Genomic DNA, 14,991 nt, shown 5'->3' with positions numbered 1-14,991 from the left:
ATGCCCGCCGTACTACGGTACGGCGGGCATACATCGTGTGAATGTAGCCTTAGATGGTAAGGATGCAGTGGCATGCAAGTGCTTGGATGCAATGTGGGCAGCACTGTGTGGGCATCAGGCTTGCAGCACTGGGGTCCTGGGTTCAAGTCCCACCCAGATCAACATCTGCAAAGTTTGTATGTTCTGTGTTTGTGTGGGACAGATTTGGTCAGTGCAGTGCTGCATAATCCGTAGGCGCTATATAAAGAATCTTTATAATGGATTCCCTTTTATTAGAGGTCAAGGGAACAACATGACATTGATACAAGACAATACTGGCCAGTCTTCAGAGAACATGGGAAATTCATTGCACCAGGCATGCCCATGAGTGAACAATAAACAAATAATAAGATTTGACTATCCAGAATCCTGCATGACAGTCCTTTGACACCCCATGCAAAAAAAAATTTTAGTCAGCTTACAAGGAGAAGGTGGTGAAGGTTTTATTTGCTATACATGGCACCAAGAGTGCAAGATGACATACAAAAGGTGCAGTAAACTGAAGTCCAGCACTAAACACAGGTGAGAATCACCTGCCCCGATTCTGCAGCTGTGCAGGATGTATTTTACAACCAGCATTAGACGGGTTAAAAGTTTGTTCCAAAGTCACACTAAGGCGACGTCCTATGTTGAAAAGGTTAAAAATGAGGTAAAACTGTCTGGCTGTTCATCTAGTGCAAACTTCATTTTTTCCCCAGTGCTTTGTCCAGATTGCTCTTGATGGCGTCCAAGAAGTCTGTCGTGTTCACATAATGCTCATTGAGTTTGACGCTGCAGGAGAAACAGAACAGCAGTGAAATGAAGTTCAGCTTAACACAACGCTTTCAAATTTTCCCAAAATCACTGACGCTGCGACTTACTTGCTTAAACCGTGAATACAGCCAGCCAAGTCCTTTGTCATTACACCGCTCTCAACAGTCTCAACACAGACCTTCTCTAGTTTCAAGGCAAAGCTGCAAGAAAGGAACAAATCACTTTAAAAACACTAGGCAAAAGGGAAGTGTGCTCAGAATCTAATACTAGTTCATTGTTTATTGCTAATTTGGAGAAATTTGCCGCCCAATATTTACATTTATGTAAACTAAGCCTAATGCGCATGACAATGTAAAATTGCTGGGCCAGAAGATAATAGCAGTGTGCCATTGCTTATGGCCCACCTGAATATAAAGCAAGCAGAATTAAGTTTACTGGCACTACCTCCCATTCCCCTGCATCCCACCAACGATCCCACCTGCCATACACCGATATGACATAAGCACCACCCATCCACTGAAGTCCATTGGAAATAACCAGCCACACTGCAAATCTGGGCAGGAATTGGAGCCGCTTTATAATTTGTGGTGAAGCTGTCAGCAAGTTTATAATACCAAGGCTGCGCATGCACTGCAAACTTATACCATAGAGGTTTGCTGCTGTGAATTACCCATGAGGCCTGAACCACATATGCATTGCATTGGGAACTATACAATAAGATTTGGGTTTAAATTTTTTTTTTGTCCAATTTAAGAATATATGCAGCCAGTAAATGGGCACCTTAGCAGAGGATGCCACCAGCCACTTAGCAAGTTCTCAACTCATTTCTGGTCGCCCACTGACTTTAAACATCAGCAGGCACAGTTTGAGTATGCAGCGACGTCGAGACACCTAGAGAGGTGCTAGGGAGATGCAGGTTATTACTGCTTCTCCCTTCTCAGCTCCTCATAGTATCACGCTGAAGGCTCTATAGACTTGGCAGTCACAGGACCACTGGTTCTAAAGGGGTTAATCAGGGCTGCTGGTCTAATCAGACCCAGGCAAGCTTGGATCAAAACCAGCTTTCAGAGGTGGTCGTCCCCCCCTGTAACTGAGGCGCTTATAGATGCCCCAGTTATAGCTGAAAACTTGGTGGAAAAAAAATGAAAATGTCATTACTGTCCCTTATAAGGTTCTGAATGAAAACAAAAAATTTTAAATACATCCGCATTTTCCCCATAAAAAAAAATCCACTGCTACAAAACACATCGCCATAGTCATCCTGTTTGCCCAAGACCACACATGTCAAAACGACCAAAACACATTGGGGACTTGTTTAATGTTCATTTTGAGTTAATTTGAAAATTAAAAAAAATAAAGCTAGTTAAAAGTTATGGCCCTTAAACCGCCATGTATAAAAATTTGCTAAAATGCCCCTGTCACTAGAGCCTTTTCAGGCCATGTCACCAAGATGTTAATGCCCTTGTTTACCTTCAAAATTGCAAGAGGCTAAACCCTTGTATACAAACTTTTCTCAACGTGTGCTAACCATTGTTTCAGGCTACCTCAAGTCCATGTATTCCTATGGGCTCATCCATTTGCTAACCTTTTTACAAATTCGCAAGAACAGATGACACGTGTGTGCAGGTAGCACAACAGTTTACTCCAATGAAGAAACTGAAGAAAAGACTGAAGGATCAAGTGATAAATGAAGATTCCCGTTACTTATGTCTAATTAGTAAATCACAATACTGGAATCAATTTGTGTTTTACAAATAAATTTGAGAAATTTATAAATGAACAAGAAACAAAAAAATAAAACCCTCAGACTTACTCAATTAGATCCTGATTGCCATCAAGCTTTCCTCTGTGCTCCAAGCCCCGGGTCCATGCAAAGATGCTGGCAATGGGATTTGTACTTGTGGGACGTCCCTTTGAGTATAAGGAACACAAAAATTAATGAAGGTTTTCAGGACTGGAGGAGAACATTCACATCTTAGCTGTTCTGTTCATGTCTGCACATTTGAACCCCAACACATAAGACACAAGATAATCAGAAATAGAGAAGACTACCAAACTTCATGTGCTCCTAGAAGCCATAACATGGAAAGGTACCTTCTGATGTTCCCGGTAATGACGTGTGACTGTTCCATGAGCAGCTTCTGCCTCAATGGTTTTTCCATCAGGACACACCAGGACAGAGGTCATTAATCCAAGGGAACCAAATCCTGGAAGAGGAGAATGAAACAAGCTTGGAGGTGAAAAGTTTTAACTCAACATCACAGTCAAATTAAAACATGAATTGCCTGTAACCAAACACTCAATAATTGACCATCTACTAGCATTGCACATGTTCTAAATGCTGAGGGTCAAAAAACCTCTTTAAGGCTACATTCACACTGCCATTGCCCGCTGTACATTAGCATGACAGGCACACAGCGGCGCCGGGGAAAGGTTGTGAGCGCTGCTCACCCCCGCCCCTCCATAGGAATACACAGCACAGTGCTGTATTACGTAGAAAGATAGGACATGTCTTACGTGCTAGGGAACTGCACCGTTCCGCTTCCGTACAGCGCTGCAAGGCCATTGAAGGGGGATGCATATAGGCCGGCCATATATATATATATATATATATATATATATATATATATATGTCCCCCATATGTTCATGTGAATGTTGCCTAAGAGTCAGCTATATTCTATATTTTAAAAAGCACATGAACACCCTCATTTTTGCAATGGATACTTCCCTCACTATAAACTGACTGTTTAGGGTTTTGTCCATTTCCCACAAACATTATGGATAAAATCATAAGGGGAATACTTTTGCAGACAAAAAAAAGAAAAGCACTTACTGACTACCCTTCAACTGTACCATTGACAAACTACATACTTCAGAGTAAGGAAAGTTTGAGGCTTGTCATTAACATTTTCACAATATTAGGCACTTCATCCCTTTCCAGCTCACATCCTAAAAATGATTGGATTTCAGTCTTCCTAGCAAGTCCGCTCACTGAGCTATTCCTAGTTCTATGCAAAATGGAGTCACCAAGTTGTTCCAAATAACTTAAGGAGCAGAGACTGCTACTGTTTCTACACAGTTCAGGTGACAATGAACAGTGTTCCCACATTTACAGGTCCTAGTTAGAAAATACCACAACAGAAAGCACTTGCATTCAGACACCAGATGTAGGCAGAACAAGTACAAGCCTACCTTGTGCAAGGATATCAGACTGGACATCTCCATCATAGTTCTTGCAAGCCCAGACAAAGCCTCCAGAAGACTTGAGAACTTGAGCGACCATGTCATCAATCAGCCTGTGCTCATACCAGATCTTCAGCTTATCGAACTGTGGTTTGTAATTTCTACAAAAGAAGCCAAAGCAATTAAAATAGTCTCAAGTATCTAAAATGAACATCAACATTTGCCTCATACCAAGACCAGAAGTGAAGAGTAAAACTAAAATAGTGTCTGAATTGTCAGGGTGCAGGACATTCTACCACCACTATCTGATCCATCATGGTTTGTCTTTTAGACAGGGTAAATGTGGGATTTCCTGCAGGGGGCATCACAACTGAAATTTAAAGAACTACATTCAGTTTTAAAATCTAACAGGTGTAACATTAAAATAAAACTGCACCAAAAATAGTCACCCTTTGCTACAAAAATATAAGGATTAAGGGTGAGGATGGATCTCCAGAGAAAGCTGAAATGTATTGCATTTCTCGGCAGTTTTGTAAAGCTTCTATGTTGACAAATATGAACTTGCAGATGAGTCTTCCAAACACTCATGAGCTACAAAACAAAGATTTAGTAATGTGTCCTCTAAACACCAAACAACGAAGACCAGCACAGCAACTGTTGCATATCGTATCTATTTGTAAAAAAAAATGGAGGCAAAAATATTTACTGAAACTGCAAAAAAAAAAAATTTCAACAAGTAAATCGGTCAATGACCAGTAAATTGAAAAGCTTTACATTTAAATCAATACATACTTCTCAAAGATATCCTGGAAGATGTCCTTGAACCTGCCATCGTAAGCCTTCAATATGGTGTTCTTTGTGCTCATGTACAAAGGCCATTTCTTCTGAATAGCGTACTGGAAGCAGCTGTGTGCAAAGCCAGAGATGGACTGCAAACCAAGATCAAACCCAGATTAATGCAAAGTTTACAGAAGCTAGATGGGACCCCAGAACACTGGGAATTGTTGGCAGAATATATAGTATAACAGAAAAATGGCAAGACATCTGTGCCTGCTTTTGTGACAATTTACGCTTTAATGTAATCCTATGAAACAAAATTCACAGGTAGATTTACCCAAATGTCAATGTTTAGACATTGTTATTAAACATTTGCTTCATTTGCTCTAAATGGATTTTTTCCTTTAGATTTAATCTGCCAACACTCATCTCTCGGGCCAGCACCAAGCAATTCCAGATCCAGTGAAATTGTTGCTAGTCACCAATTTGAGTCAAATGTCAGAACATGAGTGGGCCAGGGAAAGCAGAGCACCAGAACCGGGCACCATCAGGAATGGAGGGCTGGAGGATTCCGGAGGCAAGCACAGGTTTTTATTCAGGGGATTATCACTTAAATAGTGTTTAAATACAGGTTTTACCAATAAAGTTATGGGGACATTTAACATTTAAACTACCACCAGAATCAAAGGTTGTAAACCAAGCACACTGACATACTGGTGTGTCCCTTTGACAGGATCTGCTCTACTTCTAGCCATTTGTACCCTTGTTTTTAAATCAAAAAATGCTTTAAAATTATACAAATGAGCTTGAGGGGCTTAAGGCTCCATTAACACCTATGGAGTCTGAAGCCCCGCAGTCTCAGTTGCAAAATTTTAAAAGCCTTTTTTGTAAAAACAAGGCAATAAGAAGCTAAAAGAGCAGATCCTACCAGATGGGAGGGAATGTCCTTAAAGAACTACATTGCACCGACACCAAATTGACTTCTATACAGGGTTGGCATTTTCGCCCATTTAGGACCACTTAAAATTTGAAGCCGATGTGTTATCCTGTGAGTCTTAAACACTCCTTGTGATGCTGTATTTACTATTTTATACCCTCAAAACTACACCAAGAAAGCTTGCATGTGGGATGCAAGATTACAGGGGTTGTCCACCTTCAGCAAGTTTATATTGTTTGTGTAATGAAAAAACTTACAATTGTCCATTACTTTCTGTATCAATTACTCATGCTTTTCCAGATCTGCTAGCTGCCCTATAGACAAACTTACATTGAAAGTTCCATCGACAGAAATCTGTCCCAGGTCATGTGATGTCACACATGCACAAGACAGCAACCAGAGATCTAGAAAACCATGATGACTATACAGAAAAAATTATTGGTAAATTGTATAACTTCATTAGACAAACCATTCCTTTAAGTGCACACGTGTTCGGATGCATAACCGGAGACCACCAATACCCCTCTTTGTAGTTTCATTTACAATCTCCATAAATGAAGTGTTACAGAAAGTGCAGATGCAGTTGTGTAATGGGCCTAAAGTGGATAAGCTTAGAAGTCATTGCAATGTGAAGGTAGGTATAATGAAAGTGTCATTACCTCATCTGTATTGTACATTCCCATGCCAACACCTCCAGCAGGAAAGTCAAAAACTTCCCATTCCTTTGCAGCTGAGCCATCAGCGGGATTGAACACCATCTTGAATTTTCCAGCTTTATCAACAACGAAGTCTGTGGCCTTGTACTAAAATGTAAAAAAAGGGTTACTATCAGAATAAAGCTTAAAATTGCAACATCCATGAAGACCTTCTCAATTGTGTACACAGTAGATCAACATTTTTATACAACTTCTCTACACTTAGGATTTATTACATTTGGCTCAAAGGTAACCTGTCTCCACATCTCTCACCTATACAGCTAGTGGCAGGTTCCTATAGAGCTCTAGTAACTATCCGACTGAATTTTAGCTAAATTGTTTACCTCACATCCCCATAAAATTAGAGCTATTAACTTACCTGGTAGCTAGGGGGATCTATTGCCAGTGTGACATCTCAGGTCCTTTATCCTCTTAACATTTGCAAACTGTACCCCATGCACATATCTGACCACAAAAAACACAGCATGCCTGCATGGGCTTTTACTCCTCTCCATGAAGGCTGCAGTGATTTCATGCAATAGGATGTGCTATGATTTTATGAAATATGCACTTTGTAAACAGTTTTCTAATATTAGGAGGCTAATGGACCTCAGATGTCACCCTGGTCACATGACATTACTATTGCATGAAGAGAAAACTTGGAGGAGCTGCTGGATTCAGCCTGAAGCCACACGCACTTGACCCACTATAGACATACTGGTTACAAGGTCAAATTTGGAAGTTGAATATATCGAACCATTGTAGCTAAGAGAAGGGTGTCAGTTGCTAGGACCATGGAAAGCTGCCACTAAATATTTGTGAAAAATTTGGTCAATTCATGAACCTACCTGGTCACCAAATGCATGTCTTCCAATAGTGATGGCTTGTGTCCATCCAGGAACCAGGCGTGGAATGTTCTTGCAGATAATTGGCTCACGGAAGACTGTACCACCCAAAATATTCCTGATTGTTCCATTGGGACTCTTCCACATTTTCTTCAGATTGAACTCTAAAATTAGCAAGTTCATATAAAATGTGTTGTCATGTATTAGCACATGCACAAAAATCACTTCACACGTGTGTGAGCAAATAATGCCAACCAAGCCTTTGAACCCAGCCCTACTGGTTCTGTATTCAACACACGATAAAGTGACTGAGCAATTTCTACAATATAAACAATGAACTTATTTTAAGTTGGGTATTTTATAGATCAATGCATGGTTCTGCAGCATTATTTGCACATTACACTAATAAGGCATTCGTAGTCATGTACCAAGCACACCACTAGATGGCAGTCTGAACATTTATACTGCAGGCAATGATTAGCTAGGCAAGACTTCATTCTGGGGTAGACAGACATTGATCTATTCACAGTACATGAAGGTTCCGAAAATGTTCATATACAGGTGACCCCCTACTTAACACCCAACTTACAGACAACCCCTAGTTACAAACAGACCTCTGGATTTTGGCAATTTACTTTATCCCTAGGCTACAATAAACAGCTGTAACAGTTATCAGAGGTGTCCAAGATTAATTGTTAATCCTGGTTCTTATGACAATCCAACATTTTTAAAATCCAGTTGTCAGACCAAAAAAAAAATTTTGACTGGTATTATAATTATGAAGTAAACAGTTCAGACTTGCATACAAATTTAACAAATCTGCAGAACCTATCCTGTACGTAACCCAGGGGCTGCCTGTATTTTAACTTATTACTTGGCTAGTCCATTAGCCAAGATATAGCACCTATAGAGGCTACCAGTGACAGGGAATGGTGCCAAAATGCTTATTCACATCCAACCTACCAATATGGATCTATTGTGCTGCAATATTGGTCATAATATGGTAATATTACAGCCATAAAATTACACACAAGCTGCTCTAGGACCCAGAGTACTCAATTTGAAAAGGCAGAGGTTTACAACTACTGGGACACAGCCCAGAACCTTATCTGTGCAATGTAAGGGCTCACTCATGATGTGTCCGCTGCGCTTCCACAAAAAACACAGGTGTGATGTCAACGTTTTGCATGTATTTTATCTGCCTCCATTTCAGGTCCTTATGTCATCCATTTTAACATCCAAAAAAATGCTGATGGATTCCTAATCTACTTTTTGCCCTAGCCCGTTTGCCTAGCAACATTTGAGGGAAAAAAAACTGCATACAGATGTGCCGTCTGTTTATGGATTCAGACTTATGTCATTTCTGCATGTGGAAAAGAAAATCTCTGTATGACACCTGCAAAAACAGACAAAAACCTCCTGCCTGAACAAGACCCATCAGTGCACCAAAAAGCAAAACATTTCTACCCCCCCACGCCCCACCATCTATAATATAAATATGAAGTGAACAGAACAACCATTGTGTATTGAAGTGAATACCTTCTACTCGAGCCTCATCAGGAGTGATCGTGGCACACTTCACAGCGACACTGTACTTCTTGGTGGCCAGAGCAGAGTCTATGGTGACCTGGTCATTGGTTTGGTCACGATATGGAAGGCCAAGATCGTAGTATTTCAACTCAACATCAACATTAGACAGGATTAACTGGAACAAAAAACACCAAAATACTTTCAGAATAAACTGACAAGAATCAGCAAAAAATACAACTTGTCAGGAAGCTGACTGAGGGCAGTGTGCGCATTGGTCAGAGCACCCCCTGATCTATGGTGCCTGGCATGGAAAGGGCACATGGCAGTAAGCATATCTACATACCTTTTCCTTGATGAATTCCCAGATGATGCGGGTCATCTCATCCCCATCCATCTCCACCACAGGGTTGGCCACCTTGATACGTTTGTCTGCATCTGCAAGTAAATTGGGAAAAGGTTAGGGAAATTATACAAGTTAGAAGCTAAAGGTATACCGCCAACACCATACTTCATCAACTGGAACTTTCTGGCAGAAGTTGTACCAAAATCACCAATAAATAGCTGAACACCTCATGTTTCTTTCATGGATAAGCATCGTGTCATCAAGCTGAATATCAACTTTTATATACTATATACAGTTTTCCATCACTCTTCAGACTGGAGAACTCCAGACTGAAGTCAAGCTCTCCCTTTTCATGCATACCCCCTTTGCTGTAACTCACAGACCCAAACATGAGTAACCAGGTTGTCTTAAGGCTAGGGCAGGAAGTCATTGACTGCAGATTGGACATTGAGGTGGGAGAGCTTAACCTTTGTGTCAAACTTTCCTTCATGACTATGAACCACATTATATTTCACTTCAGTTGATTTTGTGGATGATTGCACCATACTGGGGCATGAAAGGAACTGGTAGGTGTCAGTCTGTTTGGAAGTGGCCAATTAGGTCAATTTCTGCTGCCAGCTTTGTCAACTGTCAGACTAAATCTGCAAAGGCCCAACTACAATTGTACTCAGTTTTTTTTGCCGTTTTAGCTCCTATCACTCAGTGATTGTTAGTGTAAAATTCCAGTTTGTGAGTACGGACTCACATGATCCCTCTAGTGCTGTGAGATACTGTGTGCTGACAATGTGCTTAGATTATCAGGGTACAGGTTTATACACACTTTCATTTTGCTTCTGAACAGTCACTAACAGACAAAGATATGATACGACACATTATGAGATCCACAAGATGCATATTACGCAACATTCTAAGCTCTGCTACATCTCAGCCATACCATACACTGTCAGATCTGATGTGCCTACCTCCCCCTGACCTGGATAAAGACCTTATCTGCCTGTAGCTTGTCTCTCCTCATGCTGTTTCTAGCTGGCAGGATGTCACTGTATGAGCTAGTGTTGGAATGCAAGGGTGGGGACCACTGCAGAGATCAGTTTAGTGCAGCAAACATATGTTCTGCCCGACCCTAAAGATTAATAGTTGAATCTTGGGGCAACTGAAATTGTATACATCAGGACTGATAAATTGGAATTATATGTGTAAAATGCTGTATTGTTAACAGTGAATTGGGGACTCTTGTTATCCCAAGTATATTTAGAATATGGTATTTGCGGGAATACCCCTTTAATATGGATTAGGGACACCAAGTCGTGTTTATGAATACCAGTAGAGATTCCCCAAAGCCAACTTAAAGGCCACAAGCAGAGCCATTCCCTGCTCATTCCTAAAGTATCCCCTCCATTGCCAGCACAGGGACCAAGAAGCAGTGCCTTTACCTATTCATTGATTACATGGAACGCTGGGTTCATTTGTTCCATAATAATCAGCAGTGAATACTACCAGTCAGCTACATATCCAATAAGCAGCTGCTGGGGAGGAATTACTGAGGGTCCTTTGCAGCTTTCAAAGCAATTGGGTAATTGAGCTGCATGAACTGACCTGCAGAAGTGACAGCAATGTCTAGACCATGACAGACACCCCAATCCCCCTCCACCATGGAAAATCTGCAACAGATGGAAACCTAGTCTCAAATAGTCTCAATCTATGGAGACATTTCTGAATGAAGCCTGGTTAACCATCTACATGAAAAACTGGAATGCAGAAGTTACAGCTTCAATAACCTGCTGACACCCAGAGCCCCATTCCCAGCAGAATTATATCAGGTTATTGTGCACTGGTCTGGAAGAGGCAGCCGAAAGCACAAACTTCAGCTCCATATATGACATTTAATCCGATCTCATCCTCCTGAGAAGAGGACAATCTGTTAAAAATAGACTTCAGCAGGTTAGTTAAGCTCCAGGCAGCTGCAGCCGCCCAGAAGCCTCCGCTACACTTGTACGGCTCATGACCTTCACTAGGTGCTCCGAGTTCCGCTTTCTAGTAAACTTCGATACTTTGTTCTCCATAGCAACAACGGCTCAAACAAAGCTCTATCACAGTATTCAGCCAGATGAATGTGTGACATTACTACATCAGTACTGTAATCCGTTAGCAGGAATGTGGTTAGACTGGATTCCCGTCACTGTGTGATCCTTGTATCTGACCTCCACATCAACCTTCATCATTCCCCTCCAAGGACAAGTTCAAACTAGGCCCGTCCAGATTTCTCCGCCAAAGCAAGTGTTTCCAAGTTTATAAAACACAATTGTAAGGGAGCAAACCCCTCAAAAATGGAAGCAAAAGTTGTGGTAACTTCCAGGTATTTACAGACACTGTTCAATGGCAATTCAGAGCGGTTTTTATTGGGTAGATAAAAACAAAACACATTTCAAAGAAGGTCCCCTTGATCAGGTCCAAATGAGTGATGGATATCCGACAGGAGATTCTACACTAAATGGGGCGACTCATGGGGTGCTCGCTGGGACCAGTTTAGTAGAGTTCCAGCAAGCTATGGAAGAGAGCTGCAAGTTTATATTTTTTGCTACCATCCTGAAAATTCATCCAGCTAGACTGCAGCACACTGCACACGTCTATGAATAACCAAGGGGGCTCACATGGTGGTCTAACATTCAACTTATTGCCTATGGAGGCCTCCAGGACCCAAAATAGTAACTATTTAGGTTGTGTTCAGGAACCTGAGCCCCAGATGCTGCTGATGCTTGACACCAGAAATTGGGATAAATTCTGGATCCATTACATGTCTGATGAGGGATACAAGTGCAGGTGTATACATATATTCAGATTTAAGCAGCTTCTCCAATGATAGATCAGGGACACAGCCATAGAGGTCATAACACAGCATTGCAAGTTTCCATTATCAATCCAGTAAGTTTAGCAAACAACTCATGGAAGGTACAGGCTGCGCTTCCAAGTTTCTGTTTGTATTGAGTTGTCACAGCAATGTGGTGCAGAGCGCTAGGAACCTGCAGGACATCACAGTCCTTATAGGTCACAGCCAACTTGTTAATATTCTGGAGATTCTATACAAAACTCAAGAATGAGAGCCAACATTGTAACAAAAGCTCCCACACATCCTCCAACACAAGTCTAGCAGCCAGACACTACATGTAAATACAGACAGGACACTATCCCAGCAATGGTCACACACCAGTCCTCCTGGAAGGAAAGTGCTCTTTAAAAACAGGTCTAAAGCGGCAGTGCCATAACTACACAGCAGGGATCCCACCCAATCCAATACTAAATTGTATTACATCACATGTCAGGCTCACACATGGAGACTTAACACACCAAGACATTGACACCTCGTGTAAGGAATGTAACCGTGCAATGGTTATGCGGCAGCTTAGTCTAGCACCTGAGGCTGTGGTCACACGTTGCGTTTTATGCATGTGTATTCCAAAAGCTGGAGGAGATTTGCCCAATTACATTGTCCTCAACTTTGTATTTACAAAACGCAAGCATTAACGCAATGCTAACACATACATTAAGGTGTTAACACAAAGGCAATATTAACAATGTAATTGGGTAAATCTCTTCAGCTGTTTAAAACGCATGCATTAAAATGAAAACAAAACGCAGCCTTATCAGCCAGAAGATGAAGTCAATCACAGGCCCTGCCCATGTCTGGACTCAGCAGCACCATTGTACCTGCAAGACTTTGAAGGTTAGAAGATCAGGGACAAATATGCTGAACCACAACTGCTAGAAGCCCCCCAGCTCTGTTACAGAATAGAAGTCACTGATAAATCCGTTTACACTACTAACAGGCCCCAGGCACCCTGCTGCTCTATAAACTGGGAATACTTTCCACTTGACATTTAGTCATGCGCCTAAAGTAAGAGGCTGCACTTGCAGATCCAGCAGACAATCAAGGTTCTGGTTCTCCAAAAAGCAAGGGTTAGCAGTGTTACTGAACTTCTGCAAGACTGAAGTAACAAAAGCAGATTTTCTGGTGACGTTTAGACATTACTTTTCTTTTGTAGCCAATATTGCAGAGTACAGACATATGCACTCTCTAACACAATGAACACATGCTCAAAAGGGTTATTAAAACAGTTACATTGTGTCCCCTCAGGATATGCTGCACTATGTAACCTGTCCCATCCATACACCAGGATGCTTAGACTTATATCAAGTACCAGCTAAAACCCAATTGGCACAGCAATTAGAAAAGGTCTAGATCTACACATGTTCAGCCCAATGTATGATGCAGGGCCTATAGTAAACTGTATAACTACAGAACAGACCTGCATTGTACCTACTTTTCACAACTTACCCCCAGCAGCTGTAGCAGGACCTCTACCACAGAGTGAGGTCTAACACCTGTCCCCCATAACAGATCTTACCTGGCAGCTGCACCAAGCATATGTTAGGTCAGGAGCCTGTCACATACAATTTGGGCCTTATATCTGCAGGGGGTCTCGGTGATTAGCAGAGAAATGTTATTTGCAACATGTACCTAAACATCTGCAGCATATGCCCCATCACTGGGCACAGCAGAGTATCTGCTGTCCTTATTGTATCAGCAACCCATGTCCCCTCAGTGAGTACAGCATGGTGTCTACAGCAAATCCCATATAGTATGAGGTCCATGTCCCATCCATGGGAACAGCGTAGCAGCAGTCTTCTCCCATTCATTTCTGGTTATCATTGCATGTGCAATCTTCACCCCTGCACTGGGGGCAGCCTATCCCGTAAGGCATCTGCAGCCTGCCCCCGACACTGTATAAGCAGCCTAGTCCCCATTGTATCTGCTGCCTGTGCCCAACGATGTATAAGCAGCCTAGCCTCCCATTGTATCTGCTGCCTGTGCCCAACGATGTATAAGCAGCCTAGTCCCCCATTGTATCTGCTGCCTGTGCCCAGCTATGTATAAGCAGCCTAGTCCCCCATTGTATCTGCTGCCTGTGCCCGACGATGTATAAGCAGCCTAGCCCCCATTGTATCTGCTGCCTGTGCCCGACGATGTATAAGCAGCCTAGCCCCCATTGTATCTGCAGCCTGTGCCCAACGATGTGTAAGCAGCCTAGCCCCCATTGTATCTGCTGCCTGTGCCCAACGATGTGTAAGCAGCCTAGCCCCCATTGTATCTGCAGCCTGTGCCCAACGATGTGTAAGCAGCCTAGCCCCCATTGTATCTGCTGCCTGTGCCCAACGATGTGTAAGCAGCCTAGCCCCCATTGTATCTGCTGCCTGCCCCATACAAGAGGCCTGTGCAGTACTGGCCCATGTATCCTCCCAGCCGGCGGCCCCCACATAATCCCCCATAGGACACCCCTCTAGGCGGGGACTCCGCAGCTGCCGGTCACTTATCACGCCCGGTGCATGTGATGCCTCGCTTCGAGGTCACAGGCTGCACCTGAAGGTCACCCCGTCCCCCCGCCCTTGGTGTTCGGTCACACTGTCGCGCCCTGCGGTTTTGTGGCCGCATGCTGTGCACAAGAGAAGAGGAGGCTGTGCACAATGGAGGAGCCCGGCCATCACACTGCCTGCACGGAGAGTTTAGGAGGCCGGGGCCGGTCATACAGGGAGATTGCAGTAGGGGGCAGCACCGGGCATCTCCCGCCGCTGAGCTCACACTTACAGTTCCGCTGCTGCTGGGTCAGGGCGGGGGCGATGGCTCCGGGGTTCTTGGCCAGCACTGCGGCGGAGGACCTGCACACGGAGGTGACTGCTCGGAGGTAGCCGGCCATGTTTCTGCAGAACAGTGAGAGATGGGAAGACGGTCACTAGGATGGGGGATGTGTCCGGAGAATATAACCACAGCTGCTGCACCACGCACGTATCCCCCAAGCCGCCCGGCTTCAAGGGCGCACACGTCAGCATCGCAG

General features: G+C 43.0%; 1 protein-coding gene across 1 annotated transcript; it reads right to left on the bottom strand.

Moving 5' to 3' along the window:
* Positions 1–457: 457 nt before the first annotated feature.
* On the bottom strand, positions 458–14,982 carry IDH2 (isocitrate dehydrogenase (NADP(+)) 2). The gene is made up of 11 exons (XM_072148447.1): positions 14,745–14,982; positions 9,104–9,195; positions 8,770–8,935; positions 7,234–7,394; positions 6,350–6,493; positions 4,769–4,905; positions 3,986–4,137; positions 2,887–2,999; positions 2,606–2,703; positions 900–992; positions 458–810 (listed from the first exon to the last, which is right to left on the bottom strand). Exons 1-11 carry the CDS (start codon positions 14,851–14,853, stop codon positions 723–725), a joined length of 1,353 nt encoding a protein of 450 aa, XP_072004548.1. The 5' UTR covers positions 14,854–14,982; the 3' UTR covers positions 458–722.
* Between the last annotated feature and the right edge of the window lie 9 nt (positions 14,983–14,991).

This window comes from Engystomops pustulosus, chromosome 4 (assembly GCF_040894005.1).
Source record: "Engystomops pustulosus chromosome 4, aEngPut4.maternal, whole genome shotgun sequence".
Classification (NCBI taxonomy): Eukaryota; Metazoa; Chordata; class Amphibia; order Anura; family Leptodactylidae; genus Engystomops; species Engystomops pustulosus.
This window is presented reverse-complemented; position numbering and strand designations above follow the sequence as displayed.

What these genes read in the sequence shown, in the direction of transcription:
- IDH2 (XM_072148447.1), bottom strand. Translation starts at nt 14,853, where the DNA reads ATGGCCGGCTACCTCCGAGCAGTCACCTCCGTGTGCAGGTCCTCCGCC. An exon ending in GACCCAGCAGCAGCGGAACT is followed by an intron (nt 9,196 to 14,744) that starts GTAAGTGTGAGC and finishes ATTTACTTGCAG; the next exon opens with ATGCAGACAAACGTATCAAG. An exon ending in GGGAATTCATCAAGGAAAAG is followed by an intron (nt 8,936 to 9,103) that starts GTATGTAGATAT and finishes TTTTTGTTCCAG; the next exon opens with TTAATCCTGTCTAATGTTGA.